We start from the raw sequence: 18804 nt of genomic DNA, 5'->3' as shown, positions 1-18804 counted from the left end.
TTTTGAAAAGAAGATGGATGGATGATGTAAGACGGAGTGTGTGGGAGTAACGCGCTTGAAAGGGCCCTAAACCCTGATGTTTCATTGATATTCTGTATCCCATTAAGGAGCTTTAATATAGAAGACTGGTATTGTGTGATCAGGTGATTGATCAGTCAAATGGTGAGCGTTTGTGCTATTCTGATGCATTAATTAAAGATCTGTGACATGTCAAGTCCAAAGCAAAGCTGTGGCTTCATTAAAGAGAACCATCGCAAGTTGGTTGGCTGCACCCTTTGTAAGTTCAACCAACTCCATCTTCAACCTTCCCATATCAATGAGCGGATGTTCATAAGAAGTTCATGTTTGAAGCTCCAATGCATATTCCAAGCTACATCAAAAAAAATCAGACCAATTTCCTTTAATATGGCAACAGCTTACAGCAAAAGGAGCTTTCACACAAGTCCCAAGTGTCTTAATTAATATTTATATTTGTCCAATGCCTCAAACTTTGCCTTCAAGCTTTCATTAAATTATCATAAGTTAGGGGCCCGGTCGGGCTTTTCTGTGTAGTGTAGTGCCGTGCTGTTCTCTTACACAAACATGTTACACCATGGCATCCTCAAATCCAACCCCACCCCAAACATTTTTTTTAATGACATAACACAAACAATACCAACAAATTGGGGGAAGGGTGTTAGGAAAAAATGCTTTGCCCACCCTTTATTTTGCATTCGCCAGTGATGTGGAAAGTTGCCTTTGGCAGCCCCAAACCTTTGCACCCTAAGCATTACATTCTGCACAATTAGAGGCCATCCTATGAGCTATCTGACAGCGTGACCAGGAGGTGCACAATACCTTGTGCTCTACACAGTGTTGCTAAATGCAAGGCAGCTATGATAATTAGTGTTCCTAGCCAGAAGCTCCTCACTGGCGTCTCACCCCCGCACTGACCCGGGGAGATTGGAAAGACGCCTGCTGGCTCCCGAGGGACCGAGCCTGTCAGGTCTGTCACTTCTCCCATGACACGGGAGTGAGTGGAGGTGTTTTAAATGCCAAAAAGGAGCCCCTTTCCACAGCCCTTGTCTGGTGCCGGAATAAAAGTCCTGTCTGTCAGCGCCGTGTCCCCTGCTCTCGAGAGCCTGAAGCAAAAAGCTGAAGCTAATTGTCCAGGCTGAATTACCCCGCCACCAAGGAACAAATCCGATAAGATGACGTGACATTGTTTCCGAGTTAACTTGAGCCCTGTTATACCTGCAGATGTATTTTCATAGCGCGCCATAATGCGAATGGGTCGTCGCAGCAATCGAGGGCTTTTGTCACGTTGCGCTAATTTGAATTGATTTTCAAAAATCGTCAAGAATGGGATGACATTTGCATGCAGGCAGACTCGAGATCGAAGATAGCGAGCGAACAGACTCGATGCCGATCTGCATAATGATATTTGTTTGCTCTGTGTTTGTTCTCCCTTTGACACCGAGCTCAAAGTGATGAGATGCAAATTTCATGGTTTTTAGAATGAGAGGCTCACGCTTCAGCTTTCTCAAGTGAATAAGAAGTCAAGTCATCCATGCTAAGTCGAGAAAATATTTTCAGCAGACCTGCTGTATACAGCTCACAGCAGATGATGTATTTCAAAGTCACATTTGAACAGAAAGCAGCTTTTTACCTGCGTTCAAACTGGAACTTTGCTTAAACACTCACCTCAGTGCTTGAATTCTAAGGCAAGATTGAATTTCCTTATTTTATGCTCAGGGGAACAAGCAGCATTTTCTTGTGTGTCTCTTTGTTGCCATTTCATAAATAGGCCCATCAAATAGGCTGCTTAAAAAACAGAATACACAAATGGAGAGGTTTTGGATAAAAATACGATTTTTTTTCACCACTAGAATAAAAAACTTTTTTTTTTAACATGTTTCTTTTTTTTTAAATATACATTATGATATCTTTTGGAATGTAGATTGGAGTTAACTATTAGAAATAGTAACTTATATGTGAGGGGACGAGAATTTGGTGTAGAATGCTGGAAAGAGAAAACTATTTTGGACTAAACTCATCCTATCATTGAAAATACTTTCAACTGTTACATTACGCAACCAAAAAGTGGCTTTGTTTATTTTATAATACATTCAGGCTTTTTGAGCTCTTTATGGACCAGTTTTTGAAAAACAACATCTTCTCATTATACACATTCTGTATTTAAGTCTTCTCACAGTCAAGTGCAAGAAAAAAGCAATCTGCATGGATGGACCAAATTTCTGGTACTGCAGAGCAACAAGTGTGAATGCGTGAACAACAGAGAAGTTTGAAATCCTTTCATATTTAATAAAAGAGTCTTCAGTGCAATGTGCCTATGGCGGCTTAACTTAAACAACTGCACATTGACACTAAGGTAAAGATTGTTAGCTAAATTTAATGGAGCCTCCAACTGCACATTAGAACCAACTTTTTTTTGTAAATGACTTCTTGCCGAGGAAAACGAGCAAAATGCACAGCGAGGCATGATGTAAGAAGAGCAGCAGATGGGTTTGCAGAAGAGAAAGAGAGTAAACCTATTGTATCAGCGGGCCCATATGCGACTTGGATAGCATCCCAATCCGTGGTGCGTAAATAAAGCAGATGTTTGCTTGACGATTGCTGCACTCCAAAACCGCAACAGAAACTTCAAAGTTGAAAGGAAAAAAAAAAAAGTCATAGAATAGCTGGCTCCAAAACAAAACTCATATCATTGTTTTTAATGTGACTTCAATATGATGAGTAATTAAAAGATTCATACTTCATAACTTTGTGAGAATGTTTGAAATGAAGTGACATTTAGTACCATTGACAGTTATAGACGTTAAAGATATGAACTGGGTTGGCAGTGAATGAGTTAAGTGACAAGCCCTCACATTTGTTGACAGATCCGAGGAAAGGCCCACGATGTCACACGATCAGCCACGATGCCCCCACGATATGACTCAGTTGGCGTTGAGGCTTTTAAAAATGGGTCGTTGTGACCTTTCCCTTGGGTACGAGAGCTGTTTGGAAGCGAAGAGAGGACGTGGCTGTTTGCGTTGTGGCCATTATGTCATTTGCGCCGCGTATTCAGCATTCATGACGGTTTAGTGCCAAAAGCTCTGTGAGTCACTATTTTTCTGAGGATCAGGGCTGACAGGTTAAGCAATGGCGACATTAATGCAAAGTAACCTCTCGTGTTGTCCTGATTGCGCCCGGCGGTAATCTTTGTTTCTCTTTTAGAACATGAAAACGTTCATAAAACACTTTATCGGCTCAAATAAATGGGGTCAAGATGCTCATAAATGGAAATTATGGAAGCTGAAGACTGCGGTAAAAGAAAGCGAAAGCGACAGCTAGTTTATGTCTTTTCACAGTCTCGTGTCATTTCCACTTGGCCTGAAATAGAAATTATATTGATATTTCATAGGGTGGATGTTGATGTATGTCTGATTGCCCTTGGGGGACTTTAGCTCCCCTTTAAATTAAGACTTGGAATAATCAAATACTATGAATTTTTATTCTTCTTAATCATGAAAAGGATGTGTGGGGGAACAGCAGAGCCAGAGTTGATTAAAGTGCGGCAGAGATTCATTGAATCTGGCTCAGAGCTCAAAGGAGTGGTTTAAATAGTAGTTCATTTAACAAAATGTTACGTTCTTAATGGCTAGGTAATAAGACGGTCTTTATCTTTTATTGAAAAAAGTGGAGTCGTCTCACAGCGTGATGTATGCCTCTAAAGGGAGCTTCTTGGAGGAAAGGCAGCGGGCTAGAAATATCATGAGAGAGATCAAACATTTGATCATGACTCCGCTTACCTGCCGGCTCGGACTAGAACCGACACTTGGCGCCACAATAAATCGTTTAGTCTGAAAATGACTGTTTTATGCGTGTTCAAAGCGGAAATGGGATCAATGACAGCCAAGTTCACACACACCTCGCAGATGTTCTCTCTGAGGCCAAGAGTGTCGTCATTGGAATTGCATTTTAATGCACCGCAAAAAAAGCAGAAAAAAAAATGCCATTTAATTCTTTAAGACAAACATTATATACCGTAGCAGTTAATATTTTAGTGGCATGGATGTCACTAATTATCAAAAGAAAATAATTCATCACACAGCCAACAACGTTATTCATTCATTGCAGATCACACGGAAGGTGTTGCCCTCTTTCCCAACTCCCAAAGATGATCAAGACAAAAAGCCACACTAAACTTCCTAAACCCAAAATATCGAAACGCTCTCATATTCATCATCAGTTTGATCTACTTTTGCATATTGGCTGCATATGATGCTCAAAGAGTAATCCATCAATCCTTGTTGTGTTGGCATATGATGAAAGGTGGGGATTATATAGGTCAGTCCTGATGCCCTTTTATGCTAATTACCTGGTCTATCTTCCCCCACAGCTTGCTATTCTATACAAACCCTCCAAACCTTGCGTTATTTACACCTACTTGACATCCATTGTTCCGGATATTCAGGCTGCTTTTGATTCTAATGAATTGCGCTGGAGCTACGAGGTCGAGTCTTAAAATAAATGCAATTAGTAATGTCAAAGGCCTTACACACAACCTCGTGTTACTCTTTGTACTCTTAATTACTGCTATGCGGGTCTCTTCTAAGGACAATTTGCCCTAGCGACTTGTAGCCTGACACAAAATGCTGTTTGAACCGCAGTCCGCTGCAGCCAAACACTTGGAAGGATGCAGGAATGTCATAATGTCCAACAAAATGGTTGTGCATTGATTTTCTGTTGAGTTTTTAAACAAACCACATTGCCTTTTAGCAACGAGTGGGATTCTTGGTTCTGAAATATTGGGCTGCATAATTAAAGATAATTCAACTAGTTTATGAAACTAGTATTATTGCTGCAGCAGTTAAAACTCTTTAAGCAACGGATATCTGAACACAAATTGTGCAGCAACACATACAGATCTACAATTTTAATTTCGTCACCCCCGGTGGCCAAGATGGCGCCCAACGTAGCGATTGAACGAATTAATGGCGTTTACGTTCATTTGGGGTTAAAACGATTTGAGATCATGAAACTGATTAAACAGATTGGTCTATTTTGCAAACTAATCAAATGCGCACTGCAAACGCAGCAGCCAATCCGCAACATGCGCATGTTCAAAAAACAATCACCTGTGGGCATCAATCGTCTGCCGCTCTTCTCACGTCACCACATCCCAAGGATGAAAGCAATTATTGCACTGCAATTAAATCCACTAATGAATTCACTGGCTGCTCTGATGCGACAGTTCAAGTGTCATCTGGATGTGTTTATGGGTCATGTGAAGTGAAGGGTATGAATAGCAGTGAAGATTTTATGCATCTCTTGGCACACACAGGACGCCCACCCTAGGCCACCAAGGATATAACATCCAGAGTAATGTCATTTAGACCTTGGCAAGCTTCTTGTGGCCCACTCAAGGGACTTTCTCGCCTCCGCAACGTCTCTTTCTCTTCTCAATTCTCGCCGCCCTCTGCCTCTTGTTTTCCTCCACTCCTTGGCAGCCTTGCTGTTCTTTTCCCTCCCTCCATTTTCCACCTTCTCCAAAGGCCACTCGTTGTGCTTTTTTTTCCCCCCTTTAATCCCCATCGCCCCTCGCTTTGCCTCCCGGAGCTTAATGTATGCCGTCGAGCATCATCACACAAAGCGGTGGCATGATCCAGAAACCCCATTAACACTGGGATTCCACCCAGAGATTATTTAAGTGTGGCATGCCTGCTAGGCAGCGTTGTTCTCTGTAATCTGGTGAATAGAGTAGGACTCGGGGAAGAAGGGATTTGCAAGAGTTTCAAGGCTGATTGGGTTCTAGAATGGATACAAAATGGGCTTTTAGGCATTTTCAATATTTCAGTCCCATATGGAGTTGGATTTAGGTCGTGGGGGCAATAGCACAATGTGTTCAAGAGAAGTTGAGGTTAAATCCCCGGCAGTATGATCCCATTCTTGACTAGCTATGTATTCTACGGAGGTTTGCAAAGTAATTTAATTTGAGGTAATTGTAGCAAGGAGCCGTAATTAAAATAATTCAAATGCACGCCATTTATAGAAGAGGGAAATGAAAGGATAATAAGGCCGATGGCTGTTTCCGCTCGTGGCCCATACGTGGCTTGCCTTTTATTATCATTCCTTTGTAAGTGCATCTAAAATCACATTTCTTCACGTGTCACAGGATTGAACGTCGGATAAAAATAACAAACTTAAGACAAAGCCAACGATGACACCTTTCATCTGACTGTTTAATAAATATTACTGTCTTGGGGACTCGTTTCTATTGATTTGTACTTTTTGTTTATAGTGACTGTCACTGTTGTTTTCCCACTTGTGCTTCCGGAAATACTGCTCGGCGTGTCTCGGGGTGATAGCAGAGTGTGTCCTCGCCGCCGCACGGTTGGTTCCCTTCTCACAGCGGCAGAGGTCTTTGACCCAATCAGTAAGTCAGAGTGCCTGCTGATTTTTTGACATTGAGAGGGGCACAGACAAAGCTACTCATCAAACATGGGATGATTGAGGGGATTGGAGGAGGAATGCTTTTGGACTGAGGGACGCTTCCAATTTACATGCTGGCCTTGCTGTGTCAGACTCAGAAATAGAGACGATGATAGTTATTGACAACATCGAACAATGGAAACAATTTTTTTTTATGGTAGAGAAAACATTTTGAACAGCTCCTGGTATGGATCTGTATTTGTATCTCGTGTTTAAAGATTAACATTGAAAGCCATTTTTTTTCCTCCGACATTAGGAAAACGAAATATTCTTGCAAAAGGCCACATTTTCTTTCAAGAAAGAAATGCTGTGTTGAATTTACTCCATTTTATTTCATCAAGTGGTTGCACAAAATAAAATCATCTGTATCTGGATACCTTTTAAGAGTAGATGATTGACTTAAAAAAATCATTTTAAATTAAATAAATATACGTATATTTTTTTCCAAAATATTTTGAAATATTTTCAGCATTACAAAATGAAGATTTGATATATTATATTCGCATGAATAAACATCCAAGTCATCTTTGCATAATTCTAAAAAAAAAAAAACATTCTAATTATCAAATATTTATTTAAAAGAGGCGCAAAAGTTTTGCTTTTTGTATTCTGGTCAGCTGCCTTGGATAAATATGGCTTCTATGGTCAGCGGACCAATCTCATTAAGGACAGTAAAATGCCGTAAACTAGATTGCTTCCACCGTCTCTGCTCGATTATAGTCTTCTTGGTAATTAAAAGCCGTGTTCACACGCCATGTCATTTCATGAGTTTTGGCTGATGGTGAGGGGAGCGTTCCAAATGGAAGGAACCGAACCGCTTTCATCCTCATGTTCGCCGCTTAGCAGTGAGCGTGCATACTGGAACGAGTCAGTCCAACAGGGAAGAGTCCTGATTGTAGGCACAGATGTAAGGATTTAGGAGTGCTCAATGCTGGCATTTACACAAGGCGGCATCATAAAAATATTCTCATATTGGGCCCTCAGAGACACAACCAAAGCACATAATCCTCCAGATTAGTGTGATTGATTGTTTCCTCCAAACAGGATTTAAAATAGCAAGATAGTTACAATCTTCCCCGTGACTGACTGCCGAGCAGCGCCGGGCGAGTCAGTCGGAACAGACGGCGGCTCGCCCGTGAGACCCAGCGAGATAAAGGGCAAGAAAAAAAAAATGAAGGAATATCCTTCCAAGGTGATATTTTTTTATGTCGGGACTCATAAAATGCAGGTCAATTAACAAGTTCTTACCCCCCGTGTCCTTGAGTTTAATATTTACCTTTCAGCAGATGTTTCCGTTATTTGGAACACCCTCAAAAAAGACGACAGAAACAACCTCGACGAATGCACAGCTCATATGGGGGAAGCGCATTTGATTTTCTTGGTTTGAAATTTCAAAGGTATTACCTGCTGTAATTGCCTGACTCAGGAATCTATAAATCATTCTTCACTAAGGTCATCTTGTAATTTCTTGCCTAATGTTGGCATTTATTTTCCTAGCATGCTCTCTTTTTCACATTTAATCTTGCCAGGTCATTTGAAAGATTAATTGCTGCCATCTTCAAAAACAACAAATTAGTTACACACGTCCTGACATTAAATGTGAGCACAAGCGCACACATCAATACAACACGGTGATAGGGGATTAAAAAAAAAAAGCTCCATTGCAGATGAAGCTATCACCGAGGTGCCCTTTCCCAATCAATCACAGAAAGTGTTAAACCCCGTAAAACGGTCATGTTTTTCATGCAAGTTCATTTTAACAAGTCTGCAATTTGTGTCGAAATTAAACAAAATTACTTTCCAGTATTGTTGCACCCAGGAAGTCATTTAAATGTCAAATGAAATCCATGTTTACAATTGGTAACGCCTTTTATTTCCTGTGCTCCAAAATGTGATCATGATGGCTGTTAATCTCAAATTTCCACTGGCTGTCTATTTATGACTCTGTTCCAATCAATGTAAAAGGTAACTGCCACTTTTTTACTTTACATGCTTGGTCTTAAGTGTCACTCCTCATTTCTCATCTGCACTTGTGTCAGTTTATGGCTCAGGAGTCTCATTGTTTAATTACGTAGTAAACACCAAGGCTATCGGAAATCCTTACAACGTAAACAATGATTGCACGTTCCCATTTAGAGAAACACAAAGCAGTATTTTTTAATTCATAAAATCAAAAAGATACTGTAGATAAAGAGAAATTACAGATTATTATGCCTATTGAAACCACCTTCGAACCTCAATTCCCTTTTCCGTTTTTTTATGATTCTTGATTTATTAAAATATTTACTATTTTTTCCACAACTGTTATAATGTTTAAAATATAGACGAGTAAATTTCCATTTCTCGGTCCCTCAGGCCAAAGTTTGTGGTTTGTAATTATAATATAATAAATATAAAGATAGTGTTTCAATTTTGTTTTTATTACCATTTTGAATGTGCCTTGTGGTCATTTGAGACAGCATTAATGCTCAAGGGCAATTTTGTAGAGCTCAGCAAGTGAACTGGCATCTCCATGCAATCAAATGAAAAGAAATTGGTCCTTAATAGGAACAAGTCCTTAGGACCTAATTCCTTTTATTTGACTGTATCCTTAGGCAGGATAAAACGCAGTCTATTGGGTACACCAGTTTAAGGGCTGCATTGGTGTGAGGCCAATTTTTTTGGTCCTCCTGTTGCCTGGCGATGTTCCAAATTTAAACCAGTGAGCACTAACATTGATTTTAGCTCCCATAATTTTTCTGGTATGAATTTTTAAAGTTAAGTTTCTAAAGTTTACTGTTTGAGTCACTGTGCCCTCATTCAAACTCACCAACCATAATTGAACAATTGTCCTTATAAACAAGTTACAAAAAAAAAAAAAGCCCATGATTATGAGCGATACAATTGATTGTATTAACATTCATTATTTCCAACACTCATCTTCCACTCCTTTCCGTTGAGGCTCGTTCACGCAAACCTCTTCCATGACAGCTAATTTAATGCCCGACCAACTTGCAAATTTTGACACAGTTGCCGTCTTGCGGGGTGTCACGCTTGTGAACGACGCGATGCAATTACCTTGAGATGACTCGTGAGCTTGTGCTTAGCTGCATGAGACAAAAATTATTCACTATACATTTGCTGTCAGTAGAACACTAACATGAAGCTAATGGCTATACGGTTACCTTCTTAGTCTGCATATCATCGCACGTGTGCACAATGTAGGTTAATTTAAGTCACCCATGAATATGCATACGAGTGATAATGGCTGTTTGTCTGCACATCCCTTGTGGTTAACTGGCAACCAGTCTAGGCACTGCTTCATTCCCATGTTTCCAACTCACCCGTGACTCTGAACAGGAAGTGGTAGAAAAATAACAAAATCATCACACAACAGTCCATAACATCCATTTCCCACATTCCATTTATCAGCATCAGCACCCTTAATTTCCAAGAATGCCTTATACCAGTTTAATTTAGTGCACTTTTAATGTGTGCAGATCATACTCAGAGATGACAATTAAGATGAGAGAGTATACCTGCCACCAAATTGCAATTACAGAGCTCTCAAGAGATGGACAAGGTTCTCTTTTATTACCAAATTCCCTCAGGCTCAGCACAGCATGTCTGTCACTACTTCACTCCGCAAGCCTTAACGTTGTCTGCTTTGCTCATTCCTCAGTCTTATTTTTCTATCGACCTTTCACCATACCGGAACAAACAAGACACAGGCCCGAGAGGTACAGCAGTTCTTCGTGGTTTGCTTTTCCTACTTGGTGTTGTAACGTTTGAAATGTTAAACGAGGCATGGCTAGGAGTTCTTGCACAAAACCTAAGTCAATCATGTTTCCAGATCATAGAACCCATTCTTCGGTTTCCGATTCCATAGGCGGAAGGATTTACACAAATCTATCTAAAGGCTTGGCATTGTGCTTGGGAATGTACGCTTAGTCTTGCATGCAGCTGCCCGGCTATGAACACTTTATGACCCTCATCTCATTCGCCTGGATTCATTTTGGGTGAGGGTTTGTGTGATTTAAATCTTAGGAATGGAATGAACACCACCGTTTCTGCTTCATACCAAAGTATAAAACTGTCTTAATATAAAATGTCGACTCGAAGACCGCTGACTGGCTTCAACGTGAGATGATTTTGTTTTATTTTTTTACCTGACTTACTTGGCCAGGATTTTACATCTGTGTTTTATCCACTGCTCTCACTGACTAATCATATTTTAATGTATTTAAATTGACTTTAAAGACGAGGCCATTTGCCAAATTTACTCAGTGAGAATACATTTGCTTTCTATGGCTAATGTTGTCACAGGGGCTGAATAAAACAACACAAAGAAAAAAACAATTCAAGTCACGCAGATCATTTGCCAAATCATCAAAGTGAAAGGATAGTGGCTTGTTAAACATTTTGGTGGGTAATATGGGAAATATTTTCACCCCAGGATTTGAGTTGTTGGTAATAGTGCACGGCACAGACTGAAAATGAATGCGTAGGCGGTGGATGAACAAACAGTGGGATGGAAGATGCCCTTTACTAGGGACTTATGGTTTAATTCTCGTCACTGATCCCTCCAGGAACGACAGCACATGATCACGGTGTCTTCCTTCTGCATCTTTTCTGAGCCGAAGCAAGAACAAACTTTGTTCCAGTTAGATATCAATGCTATAATATACAGAATGTAAAACACGGCATCCATACAGTAAACCGCTTGCTGTATATTTCTCCCAGGAGTGACGAATTACAATTTAAGAATTAGCTAAAATACTGTATAGTAGAGTTAAGCCTGAAGAGAATTTTGAACAGAAACAGTTATGAACTGAATGGAAATTCTGTAACCATACGAATAACGGTTTACAAAACAGCTCGCAGTAGCATCACCCGGAGGATCACCCTCACTTGTAAATTTAATTATTTTCTTCAAAATGTCTGTACATTAGCAAAGTTTTAGGCTCGTGGAACACTCTCAGTGTTGTCCTGCAGCAAATTTGACATAACATTGCACATTCCAAAGTCGTTAGGATCTGATCCAAGAAAGTTTCTGTCCAAAAACGAAGATGGGGATTTGAACTGAAGTCCAAGTACCAAAAACAATTGCAAACATCATTATACTTTAATACAGAAACCCCAACCACAAAAATAAATGGGATGGAGTTTGGAAACAAGCTCTCAATGTTATAGTTAGTAATTGTTTAGACTATATAGGTCAACCACACTATGCATGTACTATGTGGTTACTGTATTAAAGATTCACAAAGATTTCATGCATGCAGAACATAAATAAATGACAGTTTATTTTGTCGTCTCCCCATCTTCTATATGCGTTTTAACATAAAGTACAGTGAAGTGGAAATGTGATTTTCAGGGACGATCTGACAAACATGTAACCGTTGTTGGGTTAATAATAGGCTTTGTGTTGTTTTCTTCAACTCACATAGCCTTTTTCTGCTCCCCTTCCAACTTTGACGCTGCTCTTATATATCTCTCTGATCACCTCTCAGTTCCATTCTCAAGTTGTTTTTTCGATGTTATTCCCGCTAGGTTTTCATCTCTTCTCACAAGAAGCCGCTTCCTGGCCTCAAAGGAAACACAAAAAAGGATCCATCAACCGGACTAGTATTCTCCAGAGGATGTCGGGTTTTTTTACGTTGCTATGATATGTTCGCTATCGTATTTAACCAACCTGAGATAGCCTTTTCTGTAGATCACAAAATTTGCTGCAAAGCTGCATGAAGCCGCATGACTCGTACATTTTGCCAAATATCTTACAGCATTTTTTTTTTTTTTTTAGCTGTGTGAAGTACATCAATGAATTGAGGCAGGCTTTATCATGTTGCGTATCTGTGGTTTAGTGGTGGGAATATGAAGCTTCAAATTTGCTTCATGAATCATTTTTTTGATTTTTGTTTTTTAAAGTGGTTTCAGTAATCACAACTCAACAGAGTGCCATCTAGAGGAGTCAAAAAGAAATACAATTATTTCATGAAACTAAATTTAAATTTCATTTTCCCAACACTAATATCCAAGTTGGAACTCATTGAGGCAGAAGGTCCCAAATAAGATTGAGAGTTGCCGTTCTCCTACCATGTGGTTATTTGAACAGAAGCTGGAGATAGCAATCTGCCGGCAAAACAGAGTTCCATTCTTTCCCAAATAGCAACATCTGGGCATGCTTAACAGCATGGAAAAATAAACAAGCCCCATGGACACGAGATCCCCCGTGCTCAATCACGTTTACTCTCTCCCTGCCCGTTCTTGCCGCCTTTGTGGAAGCTGTAGGTTGTTGCTATACGCCAGGCACATCAGTACTGATAGAGTGCATCCAATTAATTAGCCAAACACTCTCTCATTAGCTATAGCCAACAGACAAAAAAGAAAACACAAATTCACTTTTAAACAACCTTCTCCTCTTTTCTAACCTCCATGGTGCTGAGTGGGAGGGCCATGAGAGAATATGTGAATGCTGCTCTGAGCAATTGTCCATCTCTCAACAATTGTAGTGCTCTTGGATAACATTTATTCAACTGTTTCTACAGAATTTATCAGAGCAACCCTGAGTGCATCTTCTCAATGTTGTATCGGGAAGAAATCTAATGCTTTTCTTTGTCTTCATGAGATCCATCTGTGTGGACATCTGCAGAATTTGCGCAGTGCTGTAATAGTCAGCGCCTTCAGACACATTTCCTTGTATTCCTCAACACCTGTGCCTCCGTGTTATTTAAAGCACTCGAGGGCTTTGCACCCAAACGAAGCCACCGGCTATTTGCTTTTGGCATGTAATTCTATTCCTGCTTGTTAGCAAAAAAAAGAAATATCAGTCTTTTGGTCTATCTAGCTAAAATACAAGAGTGACGGATAGATAACACGTTGGTTGTGATTACAGAGGTCAGACGAATTGTGAGGCACAAGTGAAGGCAATATTCTCGTGCCCCGAGATAATCAAAAACGCCTGGCAGTGATAAGCCTTGGAGGTCACTGATTCTTAAATAAGGTCATTTCCAAAGACCAAACAAGAGGAGGGTTTGTTTTGTTTTACACGTAGGTGTGCATTGATTTTATGGCGTTAAAAGCCCGAGGCCACAAAGGAATAAAAGTTGGAATGTAGGCATGGAGTATCCAGTAAAGTGACACTCTACGATAATTAGTTGTATAATTATTTAGCGGAAGAGGTATCAGATCAATTTAATCTGAATATGCTACACCAAGGGAGGGCCTTCCATTAACCTTTTTGGAATGGAGGGCTACAGGTCGTATATATAAAAAAAAAAAAAAAAAAAAAAAAAAAAAATCCATCTGGTTTGCATTTGCCTGCAGTGTGAGCCTTTACTTTGATTCCTCTCTGCAAATATGACGATTTTCAAGTGGACACTTCACTGGTGTGCTATTTTTAAACAGGCCCGCGGGCTGCTCGTGTAGTCCTCGGGGGCTAGCTGGAGCATTGGTGATCGATGCCACATCGTAGGTTTAAAACAATCCTCTGGTATATTTGACATGATATTTTGACTGACTGAGCAATTCGTTCATACTAGCCAATCATTTATGTAACATAAGCCTGTTGACAAAGTTGTTGTGCATGAACAGATGAAACCTTCTGAGAAAAATCAATCTTCTGCCCACCACATGTGAATTTTTATATATGAAGGATATACACGAGGACCCTATCTCGTTATTTCTTTCTGACACAAACATGACTGAATATTTGCATTTTAAAATCAATACACAAGATGATCATAATCAATACATACAGTGATCTGAGCACATCCAGTTCTACAAACAATTTGATTGATCGTCTTTCCTCAGGTTAAAGTGCACAAACCGCAAAGACATCATTATGACGCTCACGCACAATCAGCGTTCTCGACCATGAGCACCATGTCCATACACACACACACACACACTCAGTTCCCCTTTCAGATCTCTTCCCTAATATCTCCCCTGAGGTCTATTCACTTGTCGACCATCTCATTTAAGAAATTCATCTTGCTATCTCATGGGTGCCATTGATTATTGCATTCTGAGGTTATGCACACAACCATGATTGTTTTTGCCTTGCTTGGAATTTTTGTGTACCAATTATGACTTCCTGTTATTGTGATGAGCTCCATGTTCCCTTACAGTCGTCATCAGGCATCACATTTGTTAGCCTCACGTGTCATAAGATTGAAGCAAAGCTACAATTCCACGCTTAGGCCTTAGATTTGTTTTGTCAGATGGAGACGTTCTTGTCAAAGACTGAAAATACATTCATTCTGATATTGTACACATGAATGAGCAGCAATAATAATGAATCCCGTTCAATCGAGTCAATACAATTTTTTAGTATAGTTCACCCCGGTCTGTTCTCATGAGCGGTTTGAAGGCCACTCACTCTATGAAAAATGTTTTGCAACATGTAGAAAAACAAGATATTTTGAATGAAGCCCACAACTTAGTGTCATTGACATGTACTCACCTGATTTCCTTTTTCCATCTCCTCAGATGGGCCCCTGGGACCTCGTGGCCTGATGGAGGCCTCTGAGATGTGCACACAGGAATGCCTGGTCCTCGGACATTCGGACAACTGCTGGATGCCCCCGACGTTGGCGTCCTACCAGCAGCACAAATCCCCCGTGTCCAGTTTTGGGTCGCAGAGGGAGTGGGGTCCCAAGGATAAATTTCTCAATGGACATACCTTGACTCGAACCTGGAAAAAAGAGAACGGGCAGTCGGACTTTGGTGACAGGAAGCAATTTGGGAGCGAAGAGGGACACTTCACAAGCAGTGGCATGGCTGATATTCCTTTGGTAAGTTTGAAGTCCTGCCAGACAGCTTCCTGCCCAGATAGCCCCAAGGACCAGCAGCTTTAAAATGGACTTTGCCCGTGTGTTGTGACAACACAAACTGACAAAAGAAGGCGCTATTCTTTTTTTTTATTATTTCTTCTTCTCATCATCTCTTACCACGTCTGCTTCCGCATAGTGGTAGCCACATGTACAATGTACAGCATAAAACTAAAGTGCTTCTGCAGTGTTCCCTCCAAGTCAACAATGCTGAGGATGTATTTTTTTTTTAACCTTCATGGATTGAAATGGGGAGGGTGGGATGAAAAGACATCATTAAGAAAAAACTATCATGGGAGACTGAAATGTATACAAATATGTAACGTGGTTGTTATTGAGGTGTTCCCGGCTAGTATATATTATTCGACACGAGCAAAGAAAATGGATTTACATTTCAGAAAACAATGTTCTCAAAACACTGTATGCAGACGCTTGTTCATTCATGTCATTGTGTTTGTAAATAAGACTTATTAACCACTGTCACGTATCTGTAATAACCACAGTGATTTGGAGAGGTCGCTGCTATAATCACTGCTTTAGTCATCAGGGCTGGACAGTCACCTGTAACATGTCTGCCATTTTCTTTTTCTTTCAATCCACCGCTTTTTGCATTTGCTTTTGAAACAATGCTGTTGTCACGAATTTTTTCCCATATGGTACATGTGACTATAAAATCATAGATAATCTGTTTTTAAACAAACAAGAAAAATGTATGAAGGATGTCAGTGCTCAATATGTGCATTATAAAAGCAAAACGCTATGAAAACTCTATAAACTGAATTTGAAAGTGTTCAGAACAATTGGGTTGCAATATATTTGTAAATGTTTTATCTGATGTTGATCTTATTGCTGTATAGATTTGAGTCAGACTGTGATTCAATTCAGTACAATCCTGCAGTAGTATTTGGAATTTGGTGACATATGTATATATCTAAGTATACGTATATATATATGTATATTATTTCCGCAGGGACCATTATTTCTTTGCACACCACAAAAAAAAAAAAAAACAGGTAACAATCATATTTTAATCACTGTGCCTTCATGACTTTATTTTAAAAACTGTTCTTAATCAACACTGACAATTTTTTGGCCAGTATAATTGTCCACAATTAAATGCCTTATGCATTGGCTGTTTGCCAAATTTTGAGTCATAACTGCACAGGTATTAAAATGAAAAATAACAGTACAGGTATTTAAAAAGGCATGTGCAGAGAACGCTGTCTGAAAAGGTTTGTTTTTCTTCCACAGCATGGATGGCAAAATACACAATGGAACAGCATGCTTAACGAGATATAGCTTTTTGAAATTAACTTCATTTTGTGTGCGTGTGTGTTTATTTTTGTAGAATTTATTTGTGCATATAATATTTGGTTTGTGAAGCACTTTCATGTTTATGTCACAATATAAAGTAGGATGGAGTGATTTGCTTATCGCGGTATGTGCCACTTGTGAGGGTGTTTGACATCACAGATAATGAAACAGTTAATCCTTGTTACTTCTATACAGCTACTGCAATAAATGTTTTAATTATGTGTCTTCATACTTGTGTCATTTTCTACTGCTTTTCACAATTTTAGACATTCAAATCTTTTTTTCGGTACAATTGCATTTGCACACAGTCCTTAACATACCTTGAAAACAAATTTAAAAAAATGTTTCCTCCTTTTTTTCTCTCAGTGTTTGCTTGATATTGTAGTTTTTGGTTTTGTTGCTGCAACACATCTCAGTCAATCAACACTAAAAAAAAAAGTAACTTTTCCGTAATATAGTACATTGGAAAAAAAAAGTGAATTTACACCATTTTATGTTATCAAGTGCTTGCTTTGAATAAAAACAACAGGATCTAGATTCTTTTTTTAGTTGAATATATATCTACTGTACATAAAAAAAGAAATATATTGGTCGAAATGATTTTGTTTTTGTGCAACCACCCAAATAAAATTGCATAAATTCAAAATTTCTTTCCTGTCTCCTTTAAGGATTTAGTATTTTTCCTATTTAGTTGCATCGGTGTCATTAGAAGACCAGTAAGCAAAGACAAATTAGAATAACTACAAAAGTAATGATGGATTCTTTGTGTATATTTTTTTACCCTGTAACCTCATTGATTTGCTTATCTACTGTCGCCCAATGGACTTGCTGAAATTGTTTATTGCCATGCTAGCTAGCTATACTGATTTGGGCAAGAGTTGTCACTGAAATGCATCAAAGCTAATTGCCTTGGAAGTGGGAGGGTGGCGAATTAATGTTATGCCAAATCTAAGAAAAAAAGGCTCCATATTGCTTTTCTCTTTTCATATGGCTTGAAAAACCTCCATGCACAATGTGGAAGTGAGTGGATGTTCAGCACGCTATGTAGTATAATGGCGATGCCGCATTTTGCAGCGACAGTCAACTTCCCTTGAACATTTGCAAGCATTTTCCTTTAACCTTCACATTGTATGCAATTATTGCAAACAAATTTCAAAAAAATATTAGCGGGCATGAATTATCGTGTTTGCGGGGAAGTTCTTTGCTTGGAATGAGTTTTCTATGACTAGATTAAAGCCATTTTATTTCATCAAGTACCATTACTTAGAAAGGTCTTTGGACAATGGTAGCGTTTCTATGAATGAGGCATAGGGTTTTGCGTTCTTGTGGCCAATGGGCTGTCTCACATTCAAAAACATATCTGTCCTTTATGTTGGCCTTTAACATTGAATAAATATGCAATATGTGACACATTTTTGTGCCGAGCTGACAGCACAACCTTTTCACTACTGAGCGTAGACAAATTAAACCTAACACCCAGACATTGTCAGAGACAAAGTAGAAGATAATATATTGTTTTGAAAATTCAACACAATTGTCTTCAGTTAGACAAAGTACAGCGCTAAGTATTTATGACAAATATGCCCTCCAGAAGCAGAGGCTCCCTAAATGCAACATGAAGGTCACAAGGAAAATGATGAGAGGACAGATAGTTCCATGCAAAAGCCACAGTAATAACCGTGACAGATTAAGAGTGTGTCACAAAACATTGCGCCCTCTTCCACGATGACCTTATGTCACACTTCTGAATCATCTGAGCTATTACACTGCCACAGGCCACTCATATATTGTAGGTCACATTCCTGGTACGAATACTGAGAAGTATCTTCAGAAAAGCATTTGGTAAACAACATGAGCAATGCTCGCTCATTTGAAATCCCTGACAAATACAAATCTAAAATATTGTGAATACTCTATGCATATATCAAACGAGATCATAAAAAAGGTAATTGAAAGCCTCGACTGTTTCATCAATAGTGAATGCCTTGCTAAGGATCAATTATCACCGTACTCTCCGGTAGATCCATTCCCTGGAAGCAAAGGTCGTTTGGAGGGAGATCTGATGGCTTGTGTCTGTCTTGGGGCTTCCAGAAATCGGATCCACGTGGTCACAACAGACATATATATGGATTGTTCCACCACAGCCAATCAAGGAGCAAATACCATGCCGATATTCCCTCCAGATGAGACACGCAGAGGAGAG

At 39.5% G+C, this 18804-nt stretch overlaps 1 protein-coding gene across 5 annotated transcripts in view; it reads left to right on the top strand.

The window, feature by feature from the left end:
• Positions 1-16830, top strand: part of LOC119121061 (protocadherin-9) — a 106190-nt gene extending 89360 nt beyond the window's left edge. For 4 of the 5 annotated variants that reach the window (XM_037248440.1, XM_037248437.1, XM_037248439.1 and 1 more), the window contains one exon: positions 14947-16830. In XM_037248440.1, coding sequence (XP_037104335.1) covers positions 14947-15314 — 368 coding nt within the window. In that variant the 3' untranslated portion in view covers positions 15315-16830. The remainder of the gene's footprint in view (positions 1-14946) is intronic. The other variant, XM_037248441.1, reaches the window with a different exon arrangement.
• The last annotated feature ends 1974 nt before the right edge of the window (positions 16831-18804 follow it).

This window comes from Syngnathus acus, chromosome 3 (genome assembly GCF_901709675.1).
Source record: "Syngnathus acus chromosome 3, fSynAcu1.2, whole genome shotgun sequence".
Classification (NCBI taxonomy): domain Eukaryota; kingdom Metazoa; phylum Chordata; class Actinopteri; order Syngnathiformes; family Syngnathidae; genus Syngnathus; species Syngnathus acus.
Note: the sequence above shows the minus strand (reverse complement) of the source record. Positions and strands in the feature narration are given on the sequence as shown.